We start from the raw sequence: 26959 nt of genomic DNA, 5'->3' as shown, positions 1-26959 counted from the left end.
TGCGTTGTGAATGTTGCCCTTCTCCCTCTCTCATCGTCCCAAAAACAACAACACCACCCACTTCATCGCTTCTTCTCCCTTCCCACCACCAAATCAATCCCTCTCCTACTCCAAAATCGCCACCAGAAATATTGTCATTTTCTCTACCTCCATTGCCTCCGAGCCCATCACCGCAAGCCTATCATCCCGTTGCCAAACGACGTTGGATATACGCAGCTTTGCAGTATGGCTTCCAACATCCATGGAGGACCTGGCTCCTTCCAAGATCAGCGCTTCTCCATGAACAACGATCACGATGGTCGCGCTACGATGGCAAACTCTATGCCCACCAAGCCTTCCTCTCATTACTACCCAAACGGAATTCCCGACGGCTACAAGATGGTCGGTACCAAGGAGGGAGAGACGCCCAGACTTTACATCGAAGACAATCTTCCGATCGCCTTCTATAACCAGCCTTCGAAGGAGATCAAGGCTATTTTTAGCACCAACAATGGCGAGTTTCCCACTCGCGGTCTCAGCCATGTCCTCCCAGCACGCCAAATTGATTTATGGAGCGCTGAAGAGCTCCAGGAGAGGGCCAATGCCATCCGCAAGAAGCATTGGAGCCACATGAAGTCCATGCCGCAGCTGGAGTTCTGGGAAGACTTGTATGATTATTTCGACTGCTATGACATCTACTTCCAAGGCGCGATGAACCTTTGGAATCTGATGCTTCATCTCTACCACGAAAATCAATGTCTCGTTCGCAACCTCCATCAAGAAATCGTTGCGGAAGTTGGTCATTGGTGCGACGAATGGGCTGCAAAGAGCGAGAACAAGAAGAAGCTGCTAGACTTCAAAGACTTCCAGGGCGACGTTCTCAATCTGCTGAGCTCAGAGGATCGCGTTGACCTCCAGGGACTGCCTCCTGTCAGCATGGAACTTGTCCGCAATGCTCTGAAGTTTCGACATGATCAGCTTCTAGGCAAGCCATGGGCTCAACCAGCCTCGTACCCGCAGAATAGCCTCGGGTACCAGTGGGAAGGAGGCACACTACAACATTGGCTTGGTGAGTTGACTCTGTTACCTGCTGAAAGCGCCTGACCTAACCTTGTCAGCGGGTCAACCCGTTCAAGATACTCCTAGTGGACTTGCTCCAGCATCAACCGCCCCAAACCTGACGAAGGGCAACCCCGACTCCCCACTGTCACAAACGAGCCCGGCTGCCAAAGCCTCGCCTCCGAAGCCATTGATCGTGAGCGGTACATCTAGGCAAAATTCAATCGACCATCTCCATCACGATGTTGCTACGGCTGTGAATCGCGTCAGTTATCCCGAGGGTACCCCAGCGGACAACCGGCAGACCTTTTCGGCAAGTCATGGCCATGGTAATGATGATTCTCGTCGGCTGCCTGGTCGTTTGCTTCCCAACGTTGCGCAAACGAATCAAACTTCGATATCCAGAGGCGAAAATGCAGGTCCGGGAGGATCCACCTTTTACCCTCATGCTATTAGACCTGATGGTCATCCATTCAACACGCCTTTCACTACAGGTCCACATGGTATGCCTCAGCCCTATCTTGGACCCGTTAGCCCCCTTCATGCTCCCTCTCATGGCCCCCCTCGAGGGCACTCTCAAGGGCACTCTCAAGAGCACTCTCATGGACCCTCTCGTGGACCTCCTCATGGACCCTCTCGTGGACTTCCTCATGGGCCTCCTCACGGACCCATGGAACCTCCTGCTGGTCCTGGAAATCGCCGTTACGGTCCATCCTCGCAGGTCCTTCCGTCTCCTCAAAGACCTAATGACAACCGCTTCAACAACGCTGGGCATTCGGCGCAAATACCGGGCAGTGTTTCCGTGGGCGGCGCACAGCGTGCTCAATCTGCTGCTTTTCCTGGTGTGGCACCTGAGCCGGTTTCCTTCCAGAGACGCAACGACAAGCGGAATGCATCAACAGACCCTCACTTTGGCCAAGCAGGCGACCGCGGTTCGCAAATGGGCCATCCGCGATTTGAGACAAGATTCAATCCGCGAGCAGCGCCTAACTCGAACGGCTCATCTCATCAGCAGCAGCGCCACCGTGGCGATTTCAAAGGATGGGAGAAGGTCCACAATGCAGATGACTCGATTCATGGGCCCGTTTTCCGTCGTTCTCCAACCAAGGAGAATCGCGCCCGTGCATTATCCCGTTCTTCCGCGTCTAGACAAACTTTCACTTGCACAAATCAACATGAAAAGCTTGGCGATAACAAATGGGCCTATGCGCCTTGCGAGTGTCCTTCTTGCGAGGCTCGTGAACGATCTGTCTTCGTTCAGCTCACCTCTCATCTAATTAGAGATGACCTGCCTGAAAAGGTCCATGCTGTGATGTCTCGGTGGGGAGAGGTTGAGAAAGTCAACAGATTGGCTCTCAAGGACCAGAAAGATTACCCCAACTTCTTTGTCAGGTAAGTGGCAACATTCATCCAGGCTAGAAATTCTACTGATATCAGGTGCTCTCATTCAGATTCGAAGATGGTTCTCGCATCACTGAGATTGCAAGCGCAAAGGATATTGAGTGCCCAGAGCTTCACTGTATGCTCCAGACGCGACCTATTCACCATACGCGCTATGGAAGCTTGATGTATTCCAAGGCCAGCAGGGACGCGAATGAGCAGCATAGAATCCCGAAGTCGTACGAAGGGTCTCAGCAACCTCGGGCTAGCAACCAGGCTCTATTCACTCAGAGTTAGTCCCTATCTGCTCGTATGGACTCTCGATCTCAACCAGTCTCCTTGGAGCAGTATATGATTCCTCGTCCACCAAAATCGCAGGGCAAAGCAGTACATGGTTCTCAGTCCGAAGCGGTACCTGATTCAACTGTTCCACTGCCCACCGCAGACCAAGTTACTCTGCTGCAGGGTAAAACCGAACTGCCCGAAGACGTCAAGCCGACACAAGCCGATGCGACTGGTGATCTAGCCTTGCAACAGTCAAGTGAAGCCGAGTCGCAATCGAAGCCGCCTTCCGAGGAGGTTATTCCCGATGAAGAAAAGACAACCAAGCATGACAGCCCTCGGATTTCCAACAGTCCATGCAAAGTCATTGTCGTCAACTTACCGGCGACACCTCAAAAGCTGACGAAGACTTCGATGGACACTGAGGTACAGGGAGAATCTGACTCTTCTGGCAAGGCTGTCTTTACTCCGGACGACAGTGAATCGGTAGCCTCTCCGTTCAAGAAGAGCTCTCCGGCTTCTATCAGTGACAAGGAAAAGAAATTCGGCGCTCTTTCTGACCAGGGATCGTCTGAAGAATCTGCGAAGGTTATACCTCATGTCTTGCCTGTCCCGGAAGAGGGAAGCACAGCCCCTGAGCCTATTGCGCAAAGTCCCACATATGGCAAGGGAAAGTACAGGAAGATTTTTTCTCACAGAGATACCAGCAGTGTCGAGGTCTTCGACGTGGTGCCTCACATGCCTGGAAGAAGTAGCTCTTCGTTTCTCAAGACTTCCTTTCCTGACGAAGATGGGCCTAGCGATAGCCTTCGCCTGAAGTCTGGACATGCACTGGACAGCTTGATCGATGCGGGCTTTTTCACAGGGGGTCCGATGGCCACCATGACCGATGACGCTTCAAAGAAGAAGAATAAGAAAAACAAGAAAAAGAAGAAGAAGCCGGCATCGGGAGGCCAAGATGAGTCTCTCCCCATTGGCGACGTCTTGATTGTGGCCGCCGATGACAAGACTCCTCATTTTCCGACGGAAAACCATACTGGCGCATCAGAGACTGCCGAAATCATCAACAAGGCAAAGGATATTGTTGTAACAGAAGCGCCTCTAGGAAAGTCAAGTCTCCCGGACCCGCCTAGCAAGAATTTTCGGGCCAACGCTGGCGGCTCACTTCGAATGCCGAAGAATCGCAATAAGAAGCCGACTCAGCTGGACATTGCTGTACGAGAAGGTTCTACTTCTGGAGCGGCCACCGCCCTAAAGGAGGCCCACGCCTTCGACGGCGGCCTTCCATCTGCTGCGAGTACTTCAAAGATGAGCTTCACCACAGCCCAGGAAAGCTGCTCTGGCAACAGCTCGCCTAAGGTCTTATCGACCCCAGCAACTCCATCGTCAGCTCGGACGCCTGAACCGAAGGTTTCACCAGAAACATCCACGGTTGAGAGTGAGGCGACGGCAAAGTCAACCATGCAACTCAATCCAAAGGCAAAGGAGTTTGTGTCGCCTGTACCGCGTCCTGCTGTTCATAGAGTGAAGCTGGCGCCAATTCCATTGGTACCGATCCCGGTGAAGACCACTCAGCATCAACGCAACTTTTCTCGCAGTTCGTCGGTCACATCCCGAACTCTCACTCCAGGACCAACGCCTCCCAAAGCTCAAGCTGAACAGTGTCAGGGACATGGTGCTGGAGATGGCCTCGATAATGGAGAGAGCTCTACAACTGATGAAGTGCCAGTCCAAGATGAAGGCATGCAAAAGTCGGCACCCGAGAGCATGCCGAAGGCAAAGGAGGACCATCCCGCTGAAGGTGATACGCCCGTTCCACAGCCATCAAATGCTAGCAGTGGCAACGGTCAAAGACAGCGTGCGAAGAAGGGCGCTAGCAAGAAAAAGCAGCAACAGCTTAACAGCGATCGCGAACAGCACGGGCAGCAGCAACAGGGTAAGCAAGAACCGCAGAAGAACAACCCTTCGCCTAAGAAGCAGAATGTTCGAGGACACAAGCACGTCCAGCAACCGCAACATGCCCCTGGGACGCACAACAGAAAGCTTTCTGTTGCAAGTAAAGACGACTTCCCGTCCCTGCCGCCTGCTCCCTTGCCTGCTTCCAGCCTACCTGCGACCAGCGTCTGGGGCAAAGCGCGTGCAACGTCGACTGTTACAAAGAGCAGCACCACCACTCCTACCAGCAGCATGAATAGTGAGAACAAGACCAAGGACAAGACATGCTTGGGCGCGCTCCCTCAGGAGGGCAGTGGCAAGCATTAGACAAGGATGTTCGATGTTTGGAGGGAAATGATTTGGGCGCGATACGAACAAATACGGAAAGACGGAAGTATATGTGACAGGACAGGGTTGACTAAGAGCTTTTCTGTAGATTGGAGAGCCTGTTGGGGAGGTATCCCAGAAGCAGGTGATGGGGAGGATTTATTCGTTCCTTGAGAAGGATTTGTGTTTGAGTGATACCCATAGCTCGCGCTTGTGGCTTAGTAGTTGCGAAGAAATAGAATGAACATTGCTCGGAAGACTCTCTATCTGATCATTTATTGCTTGAATGCTTACTTGGGTGGTCGTGAGCCCCGTCATAGGTGACCTGAAGTGAACTCGTCTTCTCCCAGAGACTCGTCTGATCAAGGGCAGAGTGAACATCCCGGGGGACGTGGACACTTTCTAGCAGACCGTATATGGGATCGTCGTAGGGATGATACTCTGCAAACACAGATCACCCCGAACTGTGGCCGTGGCGCCTAGTTTCATTCATCGGCAGCTCGCTGAGTTCAGTTTCAATACAACTTTCGACTCGTCATTCTCAACAACATGGTGATGGTACAAAAGGTCCTTGTTTTGGTCTATTCGTTCAATTGTCCCGCCCGGGTTTATACGTTTATGCGCCGTTCTTTACCAGTGTCGTAACTGTGTCCTCGATCTGCTTGTCCGACAGGCCTTTTGCGGAGTTAGCTACTAAGCGTCCTCGAGAGAGATTGAAAGAGGGGGGGGGGGGGATGACTCTCACCTTCCAGCGACTGGCTCTTTTCAACGCCGAATTCTGTTTGAAAAAGAGTACCTAATCAGCATTCGCTATTCATTCTGTATCATTGGAAAGTGGTTCTGACCGTATCTCGCGTAGATCTTGGGTAGTGTGCCGGCGGCCTCGCGGATGAGGATGGGAGTCTGGGGGTTGTTCTTCTTCATCGTGGGGTAGGCTCTTGCGACGAAGTTGCTATTGCGATGAGGGGTTAGCGGGGGATCGAGGTGATGCGAGAGGTTGGTGTCGTCGTCGTTGGGAGGTTTCGAGGTTGGGGTATACACGCGCTGAGCGTGTGTAGGGAAGTCGAGGAAACGTACCGGGTCGCGGCGCTGTGCTCGCCCGTCTGGCAGAAAAGGAAGCGCACCTCCTTGAGGGCCTTTGTGAATGCGTACTTGCTCGACATCGTGGCTGGGGCTGCGCGAAGGAGGTGCGGACGGGCGACGGTTGGGTCAATTGGCGGGATTCGAATCGATTGGAGGAGCCTCTTTGCTGGTGGACGGACTGGCGAGGATTGAAGTTAACGAGGTGCTCACGGTTCGAGGTGGGTCAGGGAATTTTGCATAAGGCGGTCGGGAACTCAGGATGAGCATAAATTGTCTAATTGGGTATTACTGATTGGTTGGACTCTTGGAGCTGTGGACTTATGCATATGCACAACTCAACATCCCCGATCTAGGGGCCGTTTTTCAAGGTACGCAGCTACAGACAGGTGAGTATTACGTAAGGTGCTAAGGTTCAAATGGAAATTGGAAGGTGAGATCGACCTGGTCAGTGCTCCCGCAGTCAACTTTTTTTTCCCTCGACGGGTTGTCCCCGCTTATCTCCGGTTGACGGACGCTGTTTGCTCGCTGAGAGCTGCCGTGCGCCTTACCTCGCAGTGCACCGTATGCGCTCGCTCGTGCTCCCGGGCCAAAAAAAGCTGCCCGCTCATCTTCGGACGTCCCAAACCTCAACGCATCTGCGTCTCTCAACCTCGCCTCAACCTCTCCCCTCCATCCCTCCCGTGCGTCTATCGAAAGGAAAACCCTCTCCGCTCCAAACCACCTCTGCCTCCGCGTAAATTGAGATCCCTTCTCAATCGATCCTCCGAACCCGAGTTTCCGACGACATATACACACGAAAAGAAAAGCTATAGCTTTGACAGTTCGTCACAATGGCCCCCGCCAACAACTTCTTCAAGGCCGCGCGCCCTGCCTTCCGCCAGCAGGTCTTTGCCGGTGCCCAGATCCGCAACGCTTTCCGCACCTCCCAGTTCCGCGCCCAGTTCCGCGAGAGCTCCAAGAGATGGCAGAGCTCGACTGCGTCCGCCGATGCCCAGGTTAGCTGGTTCAAGCGCATGTGGGACAGCCCCATCGGAATCAAGACGGTGCACTTCTGGTGAGTAGACTGTCTCCGACATGCGATACAAAGGCCTCGCATGGTATTCTTTTGACATGTCCGCTGACTCCGATGGTTCCAGGGCCCCCGTTATGAAGGTATGAAGTCCTGGTAGCTGAAGGTACCTCCGGGTATCTCCCTTGCAGATGTCCGGTCGCGATGTCGGAGGTCGATATAGACCGGACGAAGAAATACCCGAGAGAATTGGCAATGCCTCCATGGAACGAATGCTGACTGGCAACGCAATACACAGTGGGCTCTCGTTCTTGCCGGTGTTGCTGACTTTGCCCGTCCCGCCGAGAAGCTGTCTCTCACCCAGAACGGTGCCCTGACGGCCACTGGTATCATCTGGACCCGTTGGTGCTTGATCATTAAGCCCAAGAACTACCTGTATGTCATGAAGGGTCTCACAAAGGGAACGTGTCAACTAACCTGTCCAGTCTTGCTGCTGTCAACTTCTTCCTCGGTGTCGTCGGTGTCGTCCAGTGCTCCCGTATCCTCATGTGGCAGCAATCTCAAAAGAGTGTTGGTGACCTGGCCAAGGATGTCAAGGAGGACGTCAAGGAGGCCGTCTCTTCCTAGACCTAGAATCGCAACTGCCGAGCAAAGTGGGGTACATTAAGGGGTCCATGGGAGGGACGAGGTAAAGTTGTAGCATGGTTCCAAACTGACGTACCAGCTGCGGCCACGATCCAGGAACAGTCGCGGAGGCAAGAGGAGACGGCGCAGAGCGCTTCGGACTACCCACCCTGTCATGTCATGTCATGCATCAGACACGTCACGCTTCTCAGATCTGGTTCCTAGACACTTCCTTTTTCTAATTCGATATACAACAAGGCCAATATTTCACGGCCCAAAAGATTGCAAGAGAAAGAAAGCAGACCGCGTTCTGACTCGAATCATGCGTTATGGTCGTTGTGCCGTATGTGCTTTGGCTGAAGAGTATACTCTATACGGAACAGCAAATGGATCCCCGCGGTAGCATTCCGCGATTCCCCGCGTAGTAACGTGACCAAAAGACGGGTTGATAGCTCGCTTGACCAGCGTACCGCCAGTATGGATCCTCGACGGAAATCCCGAGACATCTGCGCCATTGTGTCATTCGAGCTGTGTTGTGACATATTCGCCCAGGCACCCCCACGCAAGCTCCCGAACCAGAGTCGAGCCTTGATCGAACCCTGATTTCGAGCGAGGAGACTTGGCCTGGCCTCTGTTCATGGGATTTCATCTTATTACTAAGCAGCTCGACTATGGAATACAACCTTGGCTGATATGACAGTTGGTGGCCGGGCCGTGTACGGAGCGGAACCCCCTTTGCACGGGTATCGAATCCCAACGCCGACGACATCTTCGGCAAGGGCGTCTCTCGGGGAATCTTGGGATGCCGAATCGCTTTGTTTAGAGTGGCAAGCTGCTCAGGCAGCAAAAATTGACCCCGCCAGCGACGATATCAACAGCACGTCGGACTCCTACCTCGATGGACTACATGCCCGAAAGGGCCAGCTGCATATGCGGGCATATGGGAATGCGTTAAGAGGTCCTATCAACGGATCAGACTTGAGGGCACTACTACTAGGCTCCCCGAATCGGCGTGGCCGCCGAAGACGAGTAAGCTCGCCGACCTGCCCTAATGCCATGAAACCCCTGGCCTTCCATCGCTTACGTGGAAATGGCTTTCTGTCTTTTATTTGTTTTACTCCCTCTGTCCCCCTCACACACCGCCGCGACCGTCTGGGACTAAAACCATATGGCCATGAGGGCAAGATGGGAATTGACAATGCGGAACTTGGCCGATACGGGCAGCTAAGATACGCCAGGTGGCGCATCAGTCCCACGCGAAAGGTACCAAGGGGCCCTTCACCGTCCTTCATAGGAAGCTGGGCACGTTTCTTTTTCCGACTCACTTTCAGCTTGCATACCCGTACTTCGTACCTACTCCGTACCCATAACCAACGTCCAATATCGCTCGGGTCAGGGTCTCTGTTCGACAATGAATCGAGCCAGCCCACGTGGTGGTTGGAATAGGGTTGCTGACACCACGCTGGCAACTTTGCCGGGTCGTTTGGCTTGTGACTTGGCTGCTAAGCGCTTGAATCATTGGCCCGCAACAACATGTCTAGTTCCCGAACCCCCTCAGTCTCCTTGACATATGGTACATGAGCCACTGCATCGGACCCAGCATTTCGGCCTTCGAGGCCGATGATATGCATTCTCTCGGGGGTGATGTCATGGGCCTGGCTTCGTTCCTGAATACCCTGGCGGGCCCCTCTCCGTTGAGGAACCTAGCAAAGCTGAAATCGAAAAGAAGGAGGGGGAGGGGACTTTGTTGGATGGCAAAACGACCAAAAGACAAGTCGTTGGAAGCTGAGTGTCTGCCGCAATGGCATGATACACGACTCGGTGTCCCGCAGAGATCTACGTGTGCCGCCAGTCGGGCAGGATCTGATTCTTGAAACCCGATTCAGTTACTGTACCGCAATTTTGCCGGTGTGCTGCGTATGTTTTCCGAGGTAACGTTCGTGCTGCCGGGTTCGACAACTGTGGGAACACCCCCCGGAACCGGGAGAGTGAACCGTTGTGTCGGGATACCCTCCAACATGGTTCCAGTTTGTGTATAACAACCCGCTGCTGCGTCGTTAATGTGCTCGTCCACGAGTTGAGTAAGACTCGATATATCGACGCAGACATGACGAATAGCAATAGCAACGACAGCACCAATGGTCTGGGGGAAGTGGTCTTCAGAGCCGAGGAGACTGCCCGTCAACTAGTCGACTTGGCTAAAGCTACCAAGACGATCCACTTACAGACGCGAAGACAGATGAACCAGCTCCAGTCCGAACTATACCGCACAACCGCCCTATATAGACTTATCTACAACGACCAAATCTGCCACCTCGAGCCATCATCAACCACATTCCGCGGCCTCGCGCCGGTGGACCTCAACATCTGCAGATATTCCTTTAGACGAGCCAACGAGACCCTACGCCTCTTTCAACAGAGCCCGGTGACGGCGGGGCCGGCAGAGACATCCCTCGCAAGCCCGCAGTACCCGAAACTCCTCCTCGAAACCCACAGGCAGGTGAAAGCTCTCAACGACGAGATCCGCGCCGACGTCGTGCTCGCCATCAAGCGCGTGCTCAACCAAGACCTCTTCAGCCGGGACACGCGCGCCGTGCAGCTGCGCGATATCGCCGTGGGGCGGGACCCGAGTCTCGAGCACGATATCTGGCAGATTCGAATCCAGAGAGGGGATGCCCCCTTGATCGCAAGCTTGCTCCTCGCGAGTGGTGATATGTGTCATACCCCTGGCGCTGACGGAGTCGACGGCGTGTCTGTCACGGCCTCGTGCCTGCGGTTCCGCGACGCGAATACCATTGTCGAGACGAGGGCCATGCCGCGGGATGACCCGGATATATGCCGCAAAACGCTCAAGCTCGCTACCTTGTTACACGCCGCGCGGTCGCCGTACCTCCTCCGTTGCACGGGCTTCCGGGTACTCACTCAGAACCGGAATCAAGACAGGGAGCAGGACCCGGATCAGCGGCTGGAATTCTTCTACGACGCCTCCCCGCTGCACGGCTGCCGCAGCGCGGAGATCCACAGACTGTCGGAGCACCTCGGCTCGCCGACGGGTCACTTCACGCGCGGACGGCGGGAGGCGGCGGCGAGGATCCTCTCGGATAAGATCCGGTTTGCGGGACAGCTTGCGAGGGCGGTGAGCGAGCTTCATGCTGTTGATCGGGTGCATGGCGCCGTGCATGCTGAGAATGTGTGGTTTGGGGTTAGGGGCGGAGAGTATGAGGCGAAAGTGTCGGTGCCGTTGCTTGTCGGGGCTGGGTTCGAGCAGGGGGAGGTGAGGCGGTGTCGGGTTCGTGGTGGCGGTGAGGATCGTGGCGATGGGGGAGAGGCGCTGGAGGAGGGTAAGAGGAGGGATATATTTGCGTTGGGGGTGTTGTTGCTGGAGATTGGGCTGGGGCGGCCCATTACGGAGGTTGCGTCTGCGTCTGCGACTTCGTCTTCGTCTATGGCCTCATCTTCGGGTAGTGCTGGCTCTAGTGTCGGCGTTGGTGCTGTTTCTGCGGCAGAGCATCTTGGGACGTTGAATGCGGTCATGGGTGGGAGGTATACGGCTGCCGTGCGGGCGGCGTTGGATCCGCGGCAGTTGGCTGTCGCGTTCTCGGCCATGGAGGCAGGAGGTGAACCAGAAGGAAGAGGAGGAGGCGGCGAGAACGAGGACGAGGACGAAGAAAAGAGTTTGTTTGGTAAGAGTGGCAGTTGTGGACTGGATCGGGCTTTCAGGGGAGTCGTTGTCGATGAGTTGTTGGGTGTTGTTGGGAGGGCGTGAGGAACGAGGAGGTGATGCTTGGGGAGCTCTGGGTTCTAGGGTCTATCTTGGATGGGCTGGTCTGATTGAGGTCTACTGACATTCCAAGCATCAGACCCAGGACTGAATTAGTACTTAGGCAATGGCGATCATTCTCATTGAATGTCAAGATGAGTTTGAGAAGTTGGACGTGAGACTGGGGTCGACGTCGAATGCAGTCAGTTAATCACGGGGTCAAAGGTAGGAGATACCGGCATACTAAAAATTTTGATTGATTACTCTCCTTCCACTACGACGTGGAAGTAATAGAAGAAGCAATTGAAAACTACTTAACCTTGTTAGAGGTCGTACGCTCTGGTTTGCCCGCTTCTTGCAGGGCCAGTAGTGCGAAGGCCCAACACATGATAATCATGCGGTCAATTTGGCCAGATTATCTTCCACGATCAAGAATGCCACGCATTGATCTTTTGCGCCTGTAAAGACGGAGAAATCCCCACGACATACACATCAAAGACCGTATTCGGAATCACCGCCGTGATCGGTGTACTCGCCAACAACTGTGTCCCCCTCATTATCATCGGCGTCTTCCTCGTCGTCATCGGTGTCCTCCTCGCCTTCTTTGCCAACTCGAGTATTCTTGAAATGACCTCGAATACTGTCTGGCGAACTCGAATCAAGCTTAGATCTCTTGCGCGACTTCCATTTTGAATGATCGTCAGGTCTTGGAGTTGGCTCATCCTCTGATCCCGTCTCAGGTAGTGGCTGATCCTCACAAGCGGCCTCAAGTTCAGCTGAAGGTGGCTGATCCTTACATTCGGCCTCAAGTTCAGCTGAAATTGGATGGCCGATCCGCCGCAGAAACTCCCTCTCCTTTCTAGAAGACTCGACCATAAACTTGTGATCCGCCTCGGCTTTGGCTAGACGCTTCTCCTTCGGAGTTGGATGGACGTCACTATCCTCGATGATCAGGTCGTATTTTCCCTGTTCGATGAGCATAGGCTTCTCCCGATCGTATTGCTCTTGACCCGTCTTCCATGCTTCATGCATTTTCTCCGTAAGCATGTCTTCAGTCGAATAGCTCCCTCCTGCGTGGGATCTCCAAATTCGCTCGCGGCCCAGACCTCGTAGTCCCCTGGCACCTTTTCCGTCCACTCGGTTGAGAACCAGCCTCTGAACTCCTGCAGCTGGCTAGCATTGTAGAATCACGTCGGATTCGGAGGAAATGGAAGTCGTTGCATCGGGTACTTGTTCATCACATATCTGCGGGGGATCGGCGGTGCTTCTTCGTCTAACTCGTCGAGCCGCCCGTGGGTGCTTTCATGGGACTGGGACCACACAACACAGAAGCTGTAGTCGAGAAGGACAGGGCGGATGCTTTCTGGGGTCTGTCGGTCTCGGGTGTTCTGGAGGAAAGTGAGGACGATGTCATGGGGATCGAGACCCTTGATGACGGGGCCAATATGCTCGAAGTAAACACCGCCGTGTATAACCTTCTTCAAGACTTTCAGCCGCGATGCAGAGTCGTTCAGAGACAGAACTTTCGACGCACTGCTTGCGTGATCGATGTAGGGAAGGGAAGCCTTATCGGCAATCAAGGCTCCGCTGTGGTCTCGTTCACACATCTTTTCAAGCGAGCGGTCCGCAATGCACTCGATGAGAATCGCGCCTACACATCTCCATTGGAGGGTTCTGGGTGAAGAGGATCTGCCAGGTTCAGGTGAATCGCTAGCGTCGAACTCGAGCGCCCAGCTGCCGTAGTACTGCGGTACCATGTGAGGATCACCCGTGATCTTTTGCTCGTAGAAGTACTTATAGGCATTAGCCTCCCGACTATATAGTTGGTTGGAAACTTCGCTGGGTATGAGTCCGAAGAAGTAGGAGAGCTGATACAGAAGGAGGAAGGTTGGGTCGAAGATTTTGAGGACGATCCTGAGCCCGAGGGTAAGACGATGACGAGTGTCGCGGCTGATGGATGGTGTCTTAGTGACCCTGCAAAGGAGGATAAGTGCACTACCCTCGATGTCACCCTTCAAGCATCTGATGGCCTCGACCTGCACTTCGTGACCCGGCTGCTCAACTGTGGGGTCGAAGTCGGGAGGAGCCACTCATTGGACTCGGGCCTTTCTGATCCGTACTCTGGAAGGCCGTAGGGTATACCAGAGCTTCTGGGACAGAGCGTCAAGAGAGCGTCAAGACTTCTCCTGGCTTATAACGCCCGAACTCTGTCCAAAGGTGAATTTGTCGCTGGCGCTCATCCTCTCCACTTGCTTCCGGCATGCCAGAGTCTGACATGATGAGGTTTGATCAGGCCTGGCGGGGAGAGAGTGTAAGTTTCTCAAGATGCGAGAAGGCGAAACGGTGAGGAATGAAAGGGATTTTGTGTAGGGAAAAACACGTTTCGACGGTGCGAAAGTGTAAGGGAAAAAGTCGATTAGAGAGGGCAGAGTGATTTCGGTGGCGCATGAGTTCGAACTTCCCCGGTTACCCGCAAAGGTATAAACGAATGAAATGAGGCACCTCAAGGTTTTAAAGTTGCCTTAATACGGGCCGGATGAGGAGAAAGACCTAAGGCCTCTGCGATGGAAGGATGAAACAAAAGTTGGGATCACATTGAGAAGGATCTTGAAAAGGTGAAGGAAAACTACCTTGACATTGACACAAGGAGGAACATAGAAGTACTTTCGCAGCAAGTTACGGCTAGGAAAAACCGGCAAGGACAGCTCACCTGTCCCAGGCAAAATAGCGCCGAACACCCGAGTCCACGATGTTTGGATTTACCTGACCAACTAATAGGAAATTTGCCAAAAGCCCAAAGAATGAAGATGCCTATAGGAGATTCAAATCCTCTAAAAGATACCTTAACAAGTGTCTAGAATTCGCGGCTTGTACTTCGATCGAGGCTTAGAAAGGAAATCAGAACAAAGGTGGTGTTTGCCCGGAAAGGAACCCCCTATGCTAGGGAATGAGGCACCTTTGTTACCTGTGTTACTACCTATGCGACCTCTGCAATCTCCAAGGATAAGTTTCAGTTGCAGAAGAAGAACTTGCCCAAAACTTGTGCCGGACTAAGCGCCGGGAGGAAACATCGTCGGTGCCAAGATGGATTTCAGAATTTGATGTATCAGTTGAATGCCCAAAAATTTCATCCGAAATGTTCATAGAAATCTGGATGCGATGAGAGGAGGAAGCGAGGCAAGCTCGGATACTTGCATCTCATCAAAAAGGACGATGTGCTATCAGACGCAAATCAGCAATCTTGGATTAGCCATGTAGGATAGACGGATGAAACGATACTGGGCTGGAATGTGGGACATTGAAACTAATATCTCTGGAGGGTTAATGTCAGATGAGAGGACGAAAGAAATAAACCTCGAAGCGAGGATGGAAAGATGATTCTCCCAGAAACAAGGAGGGATTGTCGGCTTATGAACGACACTTAGGAACTGATATTAATGGTATACGTGGAGGAGGGACCAAGTTTGAACTGTTCCCAGTTGTTTCTTATGTTGTTCTCAGTTGTAATGATAGAGGTAGAGTCAAGAACACAGTGCTTTCAGTGTGTTTAACCCGGATTCCACGGGAATTTGACAGCAGTGTGTGTCAAGCGTCCTGCAAGACGCTCCCCATTTCGTGTGACATGAGCGAGATATGCCCGAGCTATACTACATTGTTGTCCGCAGTTTCCATGTCGTGAAAGAAGCTGAAGCAGTTTCAGGAAGGGAATACTGCCGTTAAACAAGGAGATGTCTTTCAAGGTACCAAATTAGGAAGCCAATGAGGTTCATGCCAACAACAAATCAGCAATGACTCCAAGTCTGTCTTGAGCCATTGGGATGCGACGTTCTTTGATCTGGGCATCCAAATCGACGTCTGAGCTGAGGCTGTCTCCTTCCGAAACAGTTATTCCTGTGATATAAGTGGCAGACTATCAGTTAAGGACTCTGAATGGCCATGCACCACGTGTGGGTGAGTACAGAGTCACCGCCCCCCCTTCCCCCCGCCCCCGTCGCACCTTCCCACCATATTTATCAAATCTAGACCTGGCACTCACTGAATTATTTCTTACTGAATTGTTTCTTACTGAATTATTCGAATCATTGCACCACAAACCCAGAAGACTCTGGATTCCTCCCTTTTCTTAAGCCGTCTCTCACTTTTCAAGCTGGAACGGATTGCCTCACCTTCTTCATTCGCTAATATAGCCAGCCTTTACGCCTTCTACACGTCGCCAACATCATCTCCAGCTGCATCAAGAGCTCAGAATGCCTCCGCTGCCCGCCCAGATGCCGCTATCAGCCAAGACGTTACTCTTCGGCCTCGACGATGACCTCGCCGACTGGTTCCCCCCCTACGGTGAGCCCGCCGATCCTCCCTTACCGCCCCCAGAGACCGCGACCAGTCTGCAAATGAGCGACTTCACCCACGTTACCTTCGTCGACCCCATGCTCTACATCAATCTGGTCCAGGAATGCTTCCAAACCGACGCCCACCTGGAGCCCCTCAAAGACCGACAACTGGTGGGAGTCAGAAACGACTTGCGCTGGGGTGCCACCGCCTTCGACGTGTGCGATCAGCTCTTTGATCCCGCTCACCCTTTCGTGTTCCATCTCCTCCGCCGCCATCCCACGCAGCCCATCCCGTCTGTGGTCAAACACAGTTGGCAGGATACGGGGTTATGGGAATTGAAGAGAGCCGTGTACTCTCTCGTGGCCCTCCACGATCCAGCCGAGATCCTGCCTCGGAGCTTTCCACTCAGTACCCGTCGTCGTCGTCGGTTCGCCATGATCGAGGTGAGGCCCTTTGGTACCTTTGACGCCCTGGTCAGCGACTTGCGCAAGGTGGAGGAGAAGAACAAGAACAAGAACGAGAACAACCACGACGAGGGTACCTCCATCGTCGGCCCCGACGTCTCTCGCCTCCAGCCCACAACCCAGAAATGGCTGAAGCATATCGCAGACACCTGCCTCAGCCTCCGAATCAACCACGCCGCTATCACCGACCATGTCCACCTCATCATGTTCGTGTTCCCCGCGATGAACATCAGCCAAGATTCCTCTTCTACCCCTGGCCAACTACCCTCTCCCGGGGCCCACGGCGGAACCTTTTCTGTTTCCATCGTCAAAAGAAGCAGAGAGAAGCCTGTTGCCTACGCGGGATGGCTGAGAGCTGCGGCGTGTGATACACCTTTTGATGCTTGAGATGAGGGCAAGTAGAGGGTTCCTGGTGTGAGTACTATCTATTGAATCTCTCTTCGTTGCTGACTGTCTATTCCGTGACGTAGATGACCGGTTTTGATTCTATCGACAAGAAAGCCAAGGACCGATGCGAAAGGAGAATCAGAGTGAGCGAAAGGGAAGGGTAGAGAGACAAAGCAGAAAGGATCAAAGAGGCAAGACGAAGCCGGGGAGGGGTAGTGGGGACATCATGAGGTCCGCGGACTGACAGATTGACAACGCGCCCCCCGAGACCTTATCCAGACCGAATCAGATCAGCATAGACAGATCTATAGAATGGAATCACCCGGGATCTTAGAAGAAGACTGCGCAAAGTTGGTGACGTTTTCCATGTCTATTCTTGTGTACGACCAGAGTCCATCGAGGTCTCCTGGCGATGGCAGCCATTAGACGGTTATGTCAGAAGATGGCATCCCAAACTCGACAGGTCAATCGTCGAAGCACAATATTCGATAACCATCATGTATCATGAAACTTTTACCATCATAACTCGTAAATATCTCATCTAGATCGTACACTCCACCAACAAACATAGGAGGCCCCGCCTATCTCCTCTCCTTATGCTCTCCGAACGCCAGCTCTTCATCCTCACGCCCCTTCTTCATCTTCTCCACAGCCCCTCTTCGCCTCAACATATCCTCCTCCTCCCCGCCAGGCACACCGCCCCGACTGTTCCGCTTCGTAATCGCCTCCTCCTCCTGCGCGATGTACTTCATCGGCCGCTTTGAGCTCGTGGCGTCCTTATCGCGGAAGACGAAAATATCATGGTTGTCTGCGAAGAAACGGTCCACGTCCTCGAGAGAGCGGTCTGCTGTTTCAGGGTAGAAGAGATAGACGATGGGGATGAAGGAGAAGTTGAAGACTGTCCAGATGATGTAGAATTGCCAGCCGAGGGAAGAGATGCCTGGTGGTGTGATCTCGACGACCTGTTGGTGGGTTAGGTCTCTATGTGCTTTTATTTGCATCGGAGGAGAATCGTGGGAGACGTACCATGAAGTTGACAATCCAATTTGTTGCGGTGCCGAGAGCGGCTCCCTTTGTACGCATGGACAAGCTGTTGATCTCGGTGGGGTACAGCCAAGGCACACCTGTATCGAATTAGCAAACATTGACCCAAAGAATCGGGAAAGGACTTGACGTACCCTGCCAGCAAATGCCAAAGAAGACGTAGTACAAGAAGAAGAAGGCGATTGAAGCCTTTGCCCACTGGGACTGCGTCTCTGGTGCCAGGCCAGCCATTTCATTGTAACGAATACAGATGGTAATGACGGCGTAGCACATGAATTGGCCAAAGGCACCGTCTGTTTGCAACAATCAGCTGTCCTGTGCGTATTCATCGGGCCTGGATTCGACGTTTCCACAACTTACACATCATCATCTTTCGCCTTCCCCATCTCTCCACGTTGGGAATTCCAATCAAACTGAACAAGAAGTAGCTGACAGAGTTACACGCCGCCAGTAACCTCGCTAGTTTATTGTCCAAACCGACGGAATTGATGAGAACGAGAGGCAAATAGTAACTTGTAACATTAATTCCGGAAAATTGTTGCATGGCCTGGGTTCCACACCCGAGGAATATACGCCGGATGGTGGACGTTCCCGACGACTCGCCGGTCCGGCCTCGGAGGAGGTCCGACCAGGGGACGGTATTCTCTCTTTCGTAGTTGATGGCCCACTGGATGTCCTTGGACTGAGTCTGGATATAAGCATCGTCGACAGGCATGTCTTCCAGGTCGGCAAGGATCTGTTCGGCTTCGGCGACGCGGCCTTGAGCCATGAGCCAGCTGGAGTTATTGTCAGTCATAGGAATCCAGCGGGTGATATTTCTGGGACTAGGAAGGGGACGTACCGAGGTGACTCAGGCAACCAGGGGACGGTGCCGTAGAGGATGAAGATGAAGAAGAACTGGAAGGCCAGGGGAACGCGCCACGAGATGGAGCCGGTGAGGTACGAGAAGCCAAACGTGACCCAGTTACCTGCTCATCGTTAGTATCTGGTACCGAAGAATGAGGCCGGGAGATATCCAGAGAGGGAAAGGACGAGGAAGACATACTCAGCGAGAACCCAAAGATGTTCATAATCATCTCAATAACAATCAACTTGCCTCGCCAACTCGCCTTACTCGTCTCGCCCTGCCACACCGGCGCGGTACTGGTATTAATGCCGTTCCCAATACCCGCGACGACGCGGCCGACGAACATTTGCGGGAGGCCAAAAGCGGCGGTCTGCAGGATGGCGCCAATAGACATGATTGTGGTGCCGACGAGAATGGTGTTCTTGCGGCCGAGGCGCTCGCCAATCCATATGGTGGAAATTGCGCCGAGGAAGCAGCCAATGTCGTAGATTGCGGTGACGGTGGATTGGAGCTTGTCGTTGCCGACGATGCCCATCGTTTGGAGGAAGTCATCTGTTACGATGACGCCGCCGAAGACGCCTTGGTCGTAGCTGGTGGGGTGTTAGATTAAAGATCCTGAGAGCGGAAGGTTGGAAGATGAGGCTCTGTGGGGAAGGAGTTTGAGGGTGAAAAGAATTGGTGAATGGTGGAAGGTGAGCTGAGGTGAGGAGGATGGAAGAAAGGAGCAGACGTACCCGAAGAGTGTCATGTCTGTCGCGCAGGCGATGGTGACCCAAAAGGTGAGCCACCCGCCCTTCAAGCCAAACCATCCCATGATGAAAGGCTCAGTATGAGAAATCGATCCAGTTGTGTGTTGTCGTCGATTGGTGAGAGTGGTTGTAATTTGTGAGAGGGAAGGTGAAAGAAAAGGTGAAGAGCAAACGGTGAAGCGGACCGAGCGTGGAAGAATTAGTGCTGGAACCCGTGCTGTGTTTTCCCAATCCCGATGAATACCAAATTTACCCTGGACTAGACTAGACCAACAAACATTTGTCTTGGGCTGCCATTGTTTGGGAAAGCGGCATCAGACGTAGTCTATATAGAAAGCCAAGAAAGGGAACTACATACGTTGAATTCCTCCGACTAGCGGCATCATCTCTCCCATAGTGGGGGCCCCGTCAATTAGTCCCGAACCAACATGGGGCCGGGGCACGCCAGCCAACCCCAGACAAGCTCTACCAGTAACAAGGCGTCGCCGCTAAATCTATCGCGGCTACCTGCCCAGAGGTACCCCTAGTGTGCTCGTCGCCAGTCTGTGGGGTAATGGGTGACGGATCGGGCGGTGATGGGAAAGGCGCCTGACTAGTGTGGATAACACAACGATGTCATCGTCATGGTGCGGCGGCGTTAGTGGCATGCGTCCCAGGGGCCTCAGGTCTCGGTTCTACGGTCTACCTACCTGTGGCTGCCAAGGTAGAACATGCAGCTTCGGCAGCAGCAAAGCGGGAAACCAAGGTCAAGACCCATGGTTGGTCCCAGGGCGCGATGGCCGCTCGCTGGTATCGACGCTGATTAGGCCGGGCCGACTCGAACGATGGGAAAGGATGGATGGATGGCGGGGAATCAGTCAGCCCCAATGCATCAGAGACAGACTCGAGGTTAGTGGTCCATTGGCCACAGTTGGGAGCAGGGATATTCAGAGTTTCGGGGTTGAGCCCGGCCGGCTATGTGCGAGCGGTCGTTCTGTATGCATCTTTCTCTTGTCTCTACTCTCAATGGCCGAAGGGATGACATGATGGTTCGGCCAAACCGTGGCAGTCCACGACGCGGACTGAGTCAAGAGTCCAACCAAAGCATGGCAGCAGGGGACGGGAAAAGATGGAAAAGAACGGAGTGGGAATCTGCACCCCGCATACTTGATCACCGCTACGTACCCACGTTCATTCCTTCACAATAACGTAGGTACATAACCTGGAAAGGTAGGTAAGGCAAGGCGAGAAGGCGCGCTGTTGACGTTGACGTTTGACGTTGGCAAAGGTGCAGCGATGACGTCGCTTGGTGGAGACTCCATCCGCGGCTCTGAAACGGGCGAGGCGTGCCGGGGCCATCGCCGTAGTCGAAGCTTAATTCCGTCGATCCGTGGCTTCCTCGCCTCGGCGGTCAGCGCCGCGAGTACGTACCTGTCTTAGTAAACCATCTTTCACAACCAACCTTACATAGTAGGTACCTTACTCAGTTCCTTGTACTCAGTTCCTAGACAGGACAAATTCAGCAAAGTGGGCAACCGAGAATGCAGTTCGTTTCTACCTCATCCTTTGGGTTATGTGGTTACACTGAACGATGAGATCGCGAAACAGACTTGGGTCGAATTCTCCGATTCATCCACGTCCTTATCCCCGCCCTCCGGTCGTCACTTCCCACCATGGAACGAGGCGGGAACAATCCACAAAAAAGAAAACTGACGACTCACTGCATCTCCCACCCCGAATCTTGCATTGCTCAAACCCCGTTGAAAAATCCCGTCCTGGAGAGGCTCATGGGGGCCGATCGGACCGAATAGCAAAGCCCACAGCAGACGATGCATTCGTCACACTATTACGATGCGGGGACTCCACGTTGGCCGCGTTTTTTCTCCCTCGTCTCCATTTCCATTTACAGATAGACACCTTCTTTCCTCCTGTCAGTCTGATGTAATCTCTTCCTCGTTCCAAAGGCTCCGTCCTAGTGCCATTGTAACGCCGTCTCATTCCATACACATGCAAACTCCTAGGTGTCTACCTACCTACCTCCTGACATCGCTGGTAACCTCCTCCACATCAAGCAGCTGTCAACTCGACATGGCGAAAAAGGAGGCTCTGCGGAGGAGGGAACATGGCTGCTTCCGCGGTCGTTGGCTCGGAGAGTCTCCGGCCCCTCGGACGTTGTAGTCGCAACCCGTTCCCTCCCTCGCCCCCCACATGCCATGCCAAGTACCGGCGCGTTCGCGGCTGCGGCTTTCATTAATTCGATTCGGTTGAGCCGCCGAGCGTAAGGCCGAGCAATGCAGTAAAGTTGTTGACTCGTTTCATTCAAACGGTTTTCTCGCCAAGATACTTCGTAACGATTTCTGTGAATTCGATTCTGCACTTTGCTGTAGAGCGGAGAGGTTTATCCTCGTCTTCCCAAACTCCCGGCTTTGTCTCAACAACGGCCTTTACCTCTTCATGACACCTAACCCATTACGATTACTCCCAGCCATCTTGACACTCTTCCAAACCCCATCGGCATACAGGCCCCGCCGTCACATTGACAAGAACTCCTCCACGCACTCCGCCGGGCCGATAAACCCAACATACCCATCCGGCCTCACGACCACCATCCCGGCCCCCTTTTCGAACCCGTACCGCTTGTGCAGCACTCCGTCCACGTCCTTGTAGCCCCCTTTTCCAACCGTCTCCCCGGCGTAGATCTTGATAACACCGTACTCCTTGAACCTTCCGTCCGTGACAATCTTCTCCTCCGCCTTGTCCAAGTTCTCCTCGTCGTCCCCCGCACCGCCTGCAAACAGGAAAATCGTGTGGTCCCGCGCGCTCGTCATCCCGAGCAACCACTTGCCCTTCTCGCCCCTCTCGTCTGTGACTTGCCCGTCCGGCGCCCGCCAGCCGCCCCTGACAGGCCCATCAAAGCCGACTGCCGTGCCGACAATGGAGCTGTTGCGGTACTTGATGGCCATTTGCGAGATAAACGTGTACAGCGACAGCCGTCGCGCCTTGTTGCTCCAGATCCGGGGCACGATCCACGGCATCAAGCAGTTCCGCACTGTTGTGAAGATTGTGTTTTGCGACGACACCATGGTGAACATGCGATCTGTGCCCGTGAGGAGGTGCTGTCCGACCGGGTGTCGCTCTTCGTTGTATGTGTCTAGAAATGCCTCCTCCTTCTCGCCGCGGATTACGGCCGCGAGCTTCCAGCCTAAGTTGATGGCGTCCTGAATGCCAGTGTTCATACCCTGGCCGCCCGCAGGGGAATGGATGTGCGCCGCGTCGCCGGCCATAAATAGCCGTCCGTCGCGGTAGTTATTAACACCGCGGCAGTTCCACCGGAAGCTCGTCAGCCACAGCGTCTCTTCAATCTCCAACTTCTTCCCCATCATCTCCTCCACAAATTCTTCAATCTCCTCCTTGTCCGGGTCGCCCTCGCGCTTGCTCCTCGATGACCTTTCACCCACGAAGCGGACCACGCCGTTCTTGAGAGGAAAGACGACCATTACTCTACTGCCGAGATAGAGGGAGACACGCTCTGTGTCATAGTCGCCTTTCACTTTAGCGTCGCAGAGCATGAATTGCTGAGGATATTGCGCACCCTCAAACGTCACGTCGGCGCTGTGCCGCACGACGCTATGTGCACCGTCGCAGCCGACAATGTACTTTGCCCGTACGACCTCCTTCGAGGTGCTTTTTGTCAAAGTGGTGCTCGCGCGGACGCCGTCTTGTTTGATATCGTCCGCCGACACACCCCGCTCCACAGTACCGCCATAAACCTCCAGCTGCCGCAGCATGGCAGCCTCGGTGTCGACCTGGGAGATCCACAACGGCAGTCCGAAGCGGGTATCGTCGAAGCCGAGGTCGTCAAAAGTGCCGGTGACGAGATGGCGCTTGTTGCAGTAGATGTTGACGCCGGGTCCCGGGGTGCCCTCGGCGAGCATGGACTCTGCGATGTGGGGGTGGCGGTGGAGGAGCTCCTGTGAGCGCGGCTGCACGGCCAGGGCGCGGGACTTGTCTGACGGGACGGGGGCCTTGTCGATGATGCGGAAGGGGATGCTCTGCACCGAGAGCTCGAGTGCGAGAGTAAGGCCCGTGGGGCCGGCGCCGATGATGAGAACATCTGTTTCGCTCATTTTCGGTAGTGATGATCTCTTGGTTGACGATGTCAATGGTCTTTTCTCTGATGGTGAATGCATTGGTGTGTTAGTGCTTCTGAGTGGGCGATGGCAGCAGACGCCAACCGCGACGAGGCAAGGCGGGATGCTACTTTAAATAACATCTTTTTCCCGCGTAAGTTCGTTTGGGTCATACTGCGGAACATCTAGGGGACTCGATATGCTTCAAAGAGGACCAGAGTTTCCATGCCCAACATCAGCTGAACGAACACGTCGGCACCTCGCCTTCACAAGCTCCGTGCTTCATCATAACCGCGTACGTCACGTTCATTGCCAGATTGTCGAGGGAGAAGTCCGCGGGCGAGAGGTAAGACGGGGAAACACGCAATTTGATTGAGGTGCAGGGTTGTCCACACAACGCATGTCAAGGACAGATACGGGAACCGGGGCCAGATTGAGGCTGGTCGCACGCGGGGCAATGGGGTCGTAACATTCTTCTAGCTGGCGATGGCCTTACTTTGAACGGTAAAGTGTATTCTGCCTGGACTTGGCTGTCCTTCCTGGGCCACTTGGGACGATGAATGCGTTGGCTGGCGGTGGTTGAAATTAGCTTGTAGTCGGCGGGCGGGAGTTGCAGCTGGGATCTATGGATGAGGCGAGTCACGTGAGGTATCGGAGGTCGGTCGCTTTGACTCCCGATGCTCCGACTTTGTGGGTCGCCCGGTCTTGGAAAGTGTGCAGAGTGAAGGCTGAGATAGTCATCTGGATGCTGCGACGAAGATCCAACGGAGAGCTTTTCTCGTCGATCTCGGGCAATGCAGGAATTGATTATAAGTCCAGTCATGGAAGTCCCTCACTCGAACTTTTATAAAGCAAGCAAGATCAGTATTCATGCCTTTGAGGGTTTACTTGGGGTGTTTCAAGACGCATTTCTCCAGAGGTTGTTATGTGGCCCTCGTTTGTTGGGGAACATGCATCTGATGTGTCTCTTGGCAAAAGTCAAATGAGATAGACTTTGGAACCTCGAGATAAGGGCCATTTAGAGCCCTCAACTGAGAGTCTGCCACTTACCTTCACAGGATGAACTAGTCGGAAAGAAAGAATCTCGGCTCCGACATTAATTGAGATATCCAGATCAAAGATCTCTCTCTGGCGCTTTGAGAAGTCGCATTCCAATACTCAATGCAGGCCTAAAGTGAAGAAGGAGATGCAATCCGTTTCAGCTTGGAAAGTGAGAGACGAGCTCAGAAGAAGGAGAGTCTAGGATTTTCTAAAGTTGCAGTATAGTAAGGTAAATGGTAAGTATTAGGTCTCGATTTGATGGAAAAGGTAGGAAAGCGCGAAGCGAGGGTGGCGGTGACTCTACTCTCACCTACCTACACCTGGTGCACAAGGACCGAAACCTCGCCAATGCCTGACAAACTGTTTTACGACCAAGGAGATAAGCATATTTTATTACACCTTTTTTTCTTCTTCTTTATTTTAGAACAAAGAGACAAAGAAGTATGTAACGCATTCCACACACTAGCATTTCCAATAAGAAATACATTACCTCGTGAGTAAGATAAGAGAAGGAGGTGACAGAGTAGAAGGATTGTGATTGCTACACTGTACATTGTCGATAGCAAGTGCCTGCGTCCAACGACCTCCCTCAGCGACATTAAGAAGGTTCTTCTTCGTCTCTCCGAATCGGTGATGCTTCCTGCAGATCATGCGTCCAGTAGTTCCAAGCCAAGAGAGCATGCGTCGTGGCCTTGGCAAGAACCGAAAGCGTGTGCCCCGGGTAGATGAGATACTCATTCGAATCGTCGCTTTTCTGCACCAAGTCTATGGAGAGTCTGGCCCCTGCGGGCTGGACTTGAATGATTAGTTGAGCTTTCACTGGCCGTTGAACTTCCAGAAATAGAGTTCTCAGCCTACCTTCTTGGCTCGGTTGAAGTGATGGAACAACATCACGATCTGGGCGTTGGTGTCGTCCCATACTTTGAACTACATTGGTCCAGACGTTAACAATTTTACTTTAGACTCTGGAAATAGTTGTGACTCATAAACTGTAAGAATACTTACATCCTCAGTCCTGTACTTTACGGGAGTCCCGGCCTCTTCTTTCCACTCTGTGTACTCCGGCGACCCGACCCAACTTCGCCGGAATTTGAGACCAATCTTGACCGTGTCTATTGTCTTTTTGTCTTGGCGTTGAGAGATCACGTCCGCGAGTGAGTGAAAGTGTGCTGTTTTCTTGATCATTAGGGACTGGGGATCTTTTGACGTCTGAATCAGTCTCTCAGAGACTGAGCCCGGTATCTCAGATTACTTACCAGTCGCGCTTTCAGCCGGGTAATGCTGTATCTCAATCTCAAACTGCGGATCGCCCCTTGCGACAACGGCACCATATTTGCGAAAGCCCCTGTCGGATTTACTTCGTATAAAGATTATCGCATCGCTCGAGCCGTAGGGTATTAGTGGGAAGTAGATGAGGATCAAGGCGTCGTCTAAATTCAGGGGGTACTTCTCCGCCACTGCGAAGATGTACTTTTTGCCGAGTCGCGAAAAGAGTCCTGATTTTGTGTCGGCTTCTTTGAGACGAAATATGCCTCTATTTGTTCTTCAGTAGTGGCTCTATGGAGGGAATGAGTGATGAGGAGGATGGCGGATGGACTTACAGGCGACTTGGGATCGGAGTATGGTCCATGTTTGGTCCAAGATGTATTCTTGGTCGGGCTCACGCACCCAAATTGATTGATCTTATTATGGTTCTCTGTCTTCATTATATTTATCGCGGTTTCGCAATTGTCCGTCCATGTTATATCGCCGTCATCGCTCTCATGTTCTGCGACAGCGCGCTAGTGTGCGGCTGATTCGAACCAGCTGAGCTGTGTTGCCCTGAAAGAGTGCCTTGCCAAGGCGCCATCCCGTAATTTTGCGTCTTCTCTCAGCCAGTCATTTTAGCATGTGTTTTCCCTAAGTGTTAAATTGCCAACAACATGTCGGAACATTCTTGTGTAGTGAGGTTAAATGCTTCATTGCATCTCATTCTTAATAGTGACGTGAGTTGATTGTTGAAATGGCTAGTCTCAACTACGTTGAAGATATTGCCGCAACTTTTGCACGTCATCAATATGAATTTGCTGGAGCACAAATTAATTGTGCTACTAGTGAAGTCAATATCGCTAAGCTATGGATTTCCTGAATGTCGTTTCATGGCCCTGCTGAAGCCTCTCTTGCTTAGAATGTTGAGCCAACACCAATGTTCCCCCGGAATACCTAGACCCAACTAACACGATTCCTATGAATTAGGAGTAAGAGTGTTGCTATTGGCTCAAAATCCATTATCGACCAGATAGTGATTAGGAAAAGACTAATTGAACTATCTGCAGCCATTAAAGGTGGGCCTCTGGCTTTTAGTCATGGATAAATAGCTCCCCTCCCCACCCTGGGCTGCTTAACTGTGTAGTTCACATTCAGTGGGTTACCCAGAATGTATGATCCAACAACAGGAACGTCTTTCATCATCTCGTAGTATATCTGTTGATCTGCTCTTACCATGTGAGCTTGTAATCTTCGCTCGATGCCTCTAATCTTGGCAAGGTTGAAGATGCTGGCCTATATC

The 26959-nt window shown here is 53.0% G+C and overlaps 10 protein-coding genes across 10 annotated transcripts; 4 read left to right on the top strand and 6 right to left on the bottom strand.

Annotated features, from left to right (window-relative positions):
* Nucleotides 1-225: 225 nt before the first annotated feature.
* On the top strand, nt 226-4962 carry CPAR01_14893 (uncharacterized protein; the record flags this gene model as incomplete). The annotated part of the gene is made up of 4 exons (XM_060499143.1): nt 226-1048; nt 1098-2430; nt 2490-2710; nt 2753-4962. 4 exons carry the CDS (start codon nt 226-228, stop codon nt 4960-4962), a joined length of 4587 nt encoding a protein of 1528 aa, XP_060342068.1.
* Nucleotides 4963-5578: 616 nt separating this feature from the next.
* On the bottom strand, nt 5579-6125 carry CPAR01_14892 (uncharacterized protein; the record flags this gene model as incomplete). The annotated part of the gene is made up of 4 exons (XM_060499142.1): nt 5579-5637; nt 5708-5740; nt 5808-6006; nt 6087-6125. The coding sequence occupies 4 exons, from the start codon at nt 6123-6125 to the stop codon at nt 5579-5581; spliced, it is 330 nt and encodes a 109-aa protein (XP_060342067.1).
* A 750-nt stretch (nt 6126-6875) lies between these two features.
* On the top strand, nt 6876-7681 carry CPAR01_14891 (uncharacterized protein; the record flags this gene model as incomplete). Its single annotated transcript, XM_060499141.1, has 4 exons — nt 6876-7099; nt 7182-7197; nt 7353-7489; nt 7540-7681. 4 exons carry the CDS (start codon nt 6876-6878, stop codon nt 7679-7681), a joined length of 519 nt encoding a protein of 172 aa, XP_060342066.1.
* Nucleotides 7682-9785: 2104 nt separating this feature from the next.
* Nucleotides 9786-11444, top strand: CPAR01_14890 (uncharacterized protein; the record flags this gene model as incomplete). The annotated part of the gene is made up of 1 exon (XM_060499140.1): nt 9786-11444. The coding sequence occupies one exon, from the start codon at nt 9786-9788 to the stop codon at nt 11442-11444; it is 1659 nt and encodes a 552-aa protein (XP_060342065.1).
* Nucleotides 11445-11930: 486 nt separating this feature from the next.
* CPAR01_14889 (uncharacterized protein) lies at nt 11931-12470 on the bottom strand (the record flags this gene model as incomplete). Its single annotated transcript, XM_060499139.1, has 1 exon — nt 11931-12470. One exon carries the CDS (start codon nt 12468-12470, stop codon nt 11931-11933), a length of 540 nt encoding a protein of 179 aa, XP_060342064.1.
* A 155-nt stretch (nt 12471-12625) lies between these two features.
* Nucleotides 12626-13715, bottom strand: CPAR01_14888 (uncharacterized protein; the record flags this gene model as incomplete). Its single annotated transcript, XM_060499138.1, has 3 exons — nt 12626-13412; nt 13481-13588; nt 13645-13715. The coding sequence occupies 3 exons, from the start codon at nt 13713-13715 to the stop codon at nt 12626-12628; spliced, it is 966 nt and encodes a 321-aa protein (XP_060342063.1).
* A 1970-nt stretch (nt 13716-15685) lies between these two features.
* Nucleotides 15686-16621, top strand: CPAR01_14887 (uncharacterized protein; the record flags this gene model as incomplete). Its single annotated transcript, XM_060499137.1, has 1 exon — nt 15686-16621. One exon carries the CDS (start codon nt 15686-15688, stop codon nt 16619-16621), a length of 936 nt encoding a protein of 311 aa, XP_060342062.1.
* Nucleotides 16622-17202: 581 nt separating this feature from the next.
* CPAR01_14886 (uncharacterized protein) lies at nt 17203-20215 on the bottom strand (the record flags this gene model as incomplete). The annotated part of the gene is made up of 8 exons (XM_060499136.1): nt 17203-17583; nt 17648-17745; nt 17800-17958; nt 18026-18441; nt 18507-18633; nt 18711-19102; nt 19247-19520; nt 19951-20215. Coding segments are annotated over 8 exons (2112 nt in total), but the record flags the coding sequence as incomplete, so codon positions are not given.
* A 1556-nt stretch (nt 20216-21771) lies between these two features.
* CPAR01_14885 (FAD binding domain-containing protein) lies at nt 21772-23367 on the bottom strand (the record flags this gene model as incomplete). The annotated part of the gene is made up of 1 exon (XM_060499135.1): nt 21772-23367. The coding sequence occupies one exon, from the start codon at nt 23365-23367 to the stop codon at nt 21772-21774; it is 1596 nt and encodes a 531-aa protein (XP_060342060.1).
* A 1642-nt stretch (nt 23368-25009) lies between these two features.
* Nucleotides 25010-26041, bottom strand: CPAR01_14884 (uncharacterized protein; the record flags this gene model as incomplete). The annotated part of the gene is made up of 5 exons (XM_060499134.1): nt 25010-25201; nt 25270-25338; nt 25417-25610; nt 25668-25945; nt 26013-26041. The coding sequence occupies 5 exons, from the start codon at nt 26039-26041 to the stop codon at nt 25010-25012; spliced, it is 762 nt and encodes a 253-aa protein (XP_060342059.1).
* Nucleotides 26042-26959: the final 918 nt, after the last annotated feature.

The sequence above is a fragment of the Colletotrichum paranaense genome, assembly GCF_030867605.1.
Source record: "Colletotrichum paranaense strain IMI 384185 chromosome Unknown Scaffold_17.1, whole genome shotgun sequence".
Lineage (NCBI taxonomy): Eukaryota > Fungi > Ascomycota > Sordariomycetes > Glomerellales > Glomerellaceae > Colletotrichum > Colletotrichum paranaense.
This window is presented reverse-complemented; position numbering and strand designations above follow the sequence as displayed.